Source organism: Tupaia chinensis, unplaced genomic scaffold (assembly GCF_000334495.1).
Source record: "Tupaia chinensis unplaced genomic scaffold, TupChi_1.0 Scaffold000320_2, whole genome shotgun sequence".
NCBI lineage: Eukaryota > Metazoa > Chordata > Mammalia > Scandentia > Tupaiidae > Tupaia > Tupaia belangeri.
The window spans coordinates 1515131-1520875 of record NW_006159814.1 but is presented as its reverse complement, the minus strand read 5'-3'; the positions used below and the strand labels follow the sequence as shown (position 1 = coordinate 1520875).

At 40.9% G+C, this 5745-nt stretch overlaps 1 protein-coding gene across 1 annotated transcript in view; it reads left to right on the top strand.

Moving 5' to 3' along the window:
* Window positions 1-5745, top strand: part of MIB1 (MIB E3 ubiquitin protein ligase 1) — a 155381-nt gene that overhangs the window by 82697 nt on the left and 66939 nt on the right. The window contains exon 11 of the mRNA XM_006151595.3: window positions 3211-3408. Within this exon, the coding sequence (XP_006151657.1) occupies window positions 3211-3408 (198 nt within the window). The remainder of the gene's footprint in view (window positions 1-3210; window positions 3409-5745) is intronic.

Sequence of the window (5745 nt, the reverse complement as noted above, 5' to 3'; positions counted from 1 at the left end):
CCCTTTCTCTCTCTCTCTCTGGTCAAGTTGAGAAATGATAATAACAGATGGAACTAAAGAAATAATTCTTAAAAAAAAATAGTAACAGAAAAAAACCTACCCAGATTGGCGGTTAGGAAGATCTTGTTAACTTTAAGATTATGAAAAAAAAAAATTTTTTTTTTTTTTTTTGAGGGGGTTTTTCCATAGTGCGCTCTCCAGAAAGACAGAGCAAGACAGAGAGACAGAAAGCAGGAAATCACTCCCCAGGAGGGATGGCCACACCACAGTTCCTTCTCCTTCATTCTCCTCTTGGGATCTTGAGCATGTATGCACGTGCACCTGGTGTAAGTTTAAGCTGCCGGTTCCAGTACTAGAACCACGGTTGACCACGTGGGAGTTCAGAGACATAGCCATTATGCCATCTGCTGGTTCCTGAATTTTTTTTTTTTTTTTGAGAGATTTTTTTTTTTGCCATAGGGCACGTATGCTTGCTGGAGAGACAGAGACAGAGAGACAGAAAGGGAGAATTCAGCCCCTGAAGGGCCACCTTGCAATCCCTTCTTCTCCATTCTCCTCTCAGGATTTTGGGCACGTACACATACATGCCTGGTGTGAGTTTTAAGCTTCTGGGTTCAGAACTGGAACTGCAGTCGACTATGTAGAAGTCCAGTGACGTAACTATTACATCATCTGCTGGTCCCAAGATTATGAAATATTAAAATGTGTTACTAGAGAAGTTAATTTAACATTTTTTTTTTAGTTGATAGAGTATGCATGTGCTCATCAGAGACAGAGAAGGAGAGGGAGAAGGCATCCCACCCAGGTGGGGTGTGGTCATGTCGCAGTTCTTTCTTTTCCATTTCTCTATCCTGTTGGGATTTTTAGGCAGGCATGCCTGGTATGTTTTCAAGCTGCTGGCGTGGGATTTGAACTGGGCCACATGGGATCTAGTAGGATCTAGCTTCCCACACCAGGCTAAGAGACCAGCCCCAAAAGGTTAAAATCCTTCTTTAGAATGCTTTTTTTCCCCAAGTTTTGCTGTATGGTGGGTGCGTTTTCAGAGAGAGAGAAAAAGAGAGAGAGAGAGAGAAAAGGAGAAAGAAGGGTTGGGAAAATGAGAAAGCACCTCCCAGGAGAGATGGCCATGTTGCCATCTTTTCTCTATTCTCCTCTTGAGATTTTAGACATACATACACATGCCTGATGTGATGTCAAGTGGCCAAGTTTGGGACTCAGATCATGCAGTCGACTGTGTGGCATCCAGCTGTACCTGCTGGCCCTAAAATGCTGCTTTTTCTGGGATGTTTAAATATGATGCTGCTCAGAGGCACAAGTGTTTGTATCTTAAATTTCTTTTCACAATTGATAGGTAATAAAAGTTCCTCTGTTCCTCCTGTTTCAACCGGAATTATTAGTAAGGGAGAAATTTCCCTGAGTCATCATTTCCTACTTTGTTCAGAATGGTCATCAATTTGTCATGAATTCCTATTTTAAGTGACTTTATCTTTAATATCTGTTCAAGAAAATATGCAAAGACCAAAACAACTTTTAAAATTCAGTAACTCTTCAGAACACACTGCTTGTTGTAAATGTATTTAATTATGACAGTATTTATCTGAGTTATCTTTGAAAAGTAGTTGAGTAGCCAGCAGATGGTGTAGCAGTTATATCCTGGATTCCCATATAGCTGACCACAGTTCGAATCCCGGCCCTGTGGCTTGAAACTCATGCTGGGTGTGTGTGTGTGTGCGTGCCCAGTATCCCAGGAGGATAATGGAGAAGGGTTTGCAACATGGCCATCCCCTCTGGTGGGTGATTTCTCACTTTCCCTCTCACTGTTTCTCTCTCTTTTACTTTCATCCTAAGGCAAAAACTTCTTTAAAAAAAAAGGAAGGAAGGAAAGTAATTGAGAGAATCTTGCATATCATATGGGTTTTCAAAACCTTTGCAATACTAGGCTGTCCATTAGGGGCTGACACAGGTGGAGTAGGATCCACTGCTCTGGAGATAGTCTTAGGGTATGCTTTCTGGTGGGTATCAACTCTTGGAATATATTGGGTCATTGGAAAACTCACAACACATTTTTGCATAGAAAAATGCGTATGACTTTTTGGACAACTCAGTGGTATTGGCATAAAGACAGTACCCTGATAATGCCCTTTTCTATCTGCATCTGGGAACATAATGAGACTTTTTTTTTTTTTTTTTTTTTTTTTTTAAGGTTTTTGCACTCACCAGATATAGAGGGATCGAGAAAGTGAGAAATCACTCCTGAGGGGGGATGCCATGCTGCAGTCCCTCTCCTCCATTCTCTTCCTAGGATTTTGGGCATGTACGTACATGTGCCTGGTGTGATTTTTGAGCCACTGGGTCCGGAACTCCAACCTCAGTCAGCCATGTGGGAGTCCAGTGCCTTAACCACCACGCCACCTGCTGGTGTGAGACTCCTTTTTTGATGTGAACTATATGAACTTTAGTTCAGACATTTTTTTTTTTTTCTTTAAAGAATAGTTTCTTCTTGAGGATTGCGGTGTGGCCATCCCCCCCTGGGGGGGTGATTTCTCGCTTTCTGTCTCTCTGTCTCTCTCTTTCTGGTGAGCGCACGCACCCTATAGCAAAAAGCCTCTCGAAAAAAAAAAAAAGTTTCTTCTTGAATTTAAAAAAAAAAAAAAGGATTTTCCCCACTCTCTCATTTCTTCAGAAGTTTGCCTATTACAGAAGGTGAGATAAATCTATTGATTCCTCTGAAGTAGTTTCAGAATTTTGGATATGTCAAATTTTGCTGATTTGACTGCAGCATTTTGATCTGTTAAAGGCATTATTTAAATTTTTTCCTTTTTTTGAATATGTATAAAAGTGCGTGCTCACCATGTAGTTCTATCCATAGTAAAACGATATATTTCACTCTCTTAAAGCTAATGGAGATCACACTTGTTTTTTTAAAAGTTCACTTATGTATTTTGTCCATAAGAGAGAGGGAGACAGACTAGCCACTCCAGCAGGATCCCTATGATGCATTCCCATCCCTTAGTCCTAAGCGGCCTGAATTATGGGTACATGTGTGCATACCAGGTGTGCTCAAGGAGGTTTGAGAATCTGAACCCAAGATCTTTCTCATGGGGGCCCAGTCGTGTTACCACTGTGCCACTACTTGGCCCTTTGCTGGTTATTAATTTATTTATTTTTCCTAAAATATTTACTAATTCAGATTTAAATGCTAACATTTAGGATAAAGATGGAGATAGAGCAGTCCATCATGCAGCGTTTGGGGATGAAGGTGCTGTGATAGAAGTCCTACACCGGGGCAGTGCTGATTTGAACGCTCGCAACAAGCGCCGACAGACACCACTTCATATTGCTGTCAATAAAGGTCATCTTCAAGTTGTGAAGACTTTATTGGACTTTGGCTGTCATCCCAGTCTCCAGGTAAAGCCTTTAGAGAAATAATATTGCAGTATTGCTGGGATCCTATGGAAAGGAAGCACTGAGTTCTATGCTAAGCATTCCTTTTTATCAATTCTTTTTGTATGATCAGTCATGGTAAATGATAACAAAAGCACAGAATGTTAAAAAGTTGGCAGTTATTTTTTTCTTAGAAAAGCTTCCTTTTAGAAAACGTCAATAGAGTGGGTTTAGATGGGGGAAGAAGTGTGAGTGGAAACTTTTCTTGCAAAGAAGCCTGTGCAATTTATGAGTAAGTTTGATTTAATTTTATTGGTAACAATTAGCTTCATTAGTTTAAGTCTAATAATGCATATTTGTTAACATTTCTTAACTGTCTAAATTATTTTGCTTTAGTTTTAAGACTTTTGCCATGAGGCATGTGTACTCAGCACTGAGAGACAGAGACACAGAGAGCGAGAGAGAGAGAGTTGGAAATCACTCCCAGAGGAATGGTCATGATGCAGTCCCTTTTCTCTATTCCCCTTTTGGGATTTTGGTCATGCACTCACATGCACACTGTGTGTTTTTCAAGCCACTAGATCCGAGACTCAAACAGCCTGGTTTGCCATGTGGGAGCCAGTACCTTGATCTCCATGCCGCCTGCTAGCCCACTGTCTGAATTATTTTATTATAGCTTAAATTATCTTAGAATCATGTTCTAGCATTACTCTGGTCTTGGGAAATTTTCGGTTTTGGAAAATATGTAGGGTTTTAGGATTGATGTACATTAGGACCTGTTTTTTTTTTTTTTTGAGAGATTTTTTGCTATAGGGCGCGTGCGCTCGCCAGACAGACAGAGAGAGACATAGAGACAGAAAGCGAGAAATCGCCCTTCAGGAGGGATGGTCACGCCGCAATCCCTTCTCCGCCATTCTTCTCTCGGGATCTTGGGCACGCACGCACACGTTCCCGGCGTAAGATTTAAGCCCCCGGGTCCGGGACGCGAACCATGATCGACTACGTGGGAATCCAGCGACAGAGCCATTACACTAACTGCTGGTTCCCGAGGACCTGATTTTTGAAGCAAGAATCACTTAAGAAATGAATCTGCAGGACCAGCAGATGGTGTAATGGTTATGTCACTGGACTCCCATGTAGTTGATCGGTGTTTGTGTCCCTGCCCGGCGGCTTAAAACTCACGCTGGCGTGTGCCCAAAGTCCTGAGAGGAGAAGGGATTACAGTGTGACCATCTCCCCTGGGGGGTGATTTTTTTTTTACTTCCTGTCTCTGTGTTTCTCTGAATCTGCTCACCCACTGTTTTATCAACCAGATGAATTAAACCACTTATGAAAAGGAACTGTAGTCTGTGTCTGTTATCTATTTAGTTGGTTACTAAAGCAGTCTGTCTGTGCCAAGTTTAAATTTGATATGAATACTTGATTTTGTAGGAAAATAAAAGAACACATTAGTATAATTTGCCAACTTTTTTTAAAAAAATTATTTATTCTATTCGTTATTATTGTAAAATTTTTAGCAGAGACAAACAGAAGAGGAAAGCAAGAAAGCAAGCCAATAGGTCCGGAACTCGAACTGTGGTCAGCCATGTGGGATTCTAGCATCCTTAATCACCACGCCACCTGCCAGCCTCAATTTGCCAACTTTTAGGTTCCTTTTTAGACTGTTTTCTACATGATCATCTTTAACAGAAATGACTTAAAATCTTGAAATAACGTTACTAATTTTTGTAAGCTTTTTTTTTTTTTTTTTGATGACAAAAAGAACAGGAGAGGAGGAAGGAGGAGATAGAGACAGGTATTTTTGACAGTGTCTCACTACATTCCCATCTTCCTGCCCCATCCTTTCAGTTAACTGGGACCACAGGTGTACACCACCGTGCCCGACTATTTAAGTTGGGCTATAAGCTGAATTTTGACCTCTCACATGACCTGAGCCATTGAGCAGTGGCTTCCTCCTATTTGTACCACTTTGACTAGGGCAACATATTATTTTTAAATATGCTGAAAACTATTTGAATATGTAAAAACATCCTATTTAAATTGAAAACTCAGTAATGACTGAAATAAAAAGGAAGAAGTTGTCAAGTGGCTGGTAGGTTTAGCTAATTCATAGCACCCACGGATTGGATTGGATACATCTCAGAGAAATAATAAAGAACAAGGGCCAGCTTGGTGGTATACACGGTAGTATGTGGAACTGCAGTGCTGGAAACCACATAGCCCACTGTGGGTTCGGATCTCCACCCTGGTCAGCTTGGGGTTTATTGCATGACAAGACTCTGTGGAGGGTACTTGGTTCTCCTCCTTTCCATCTTGTGTTTATGTACTGTTATGAATATAATAAATATAAAAAAGGAATGA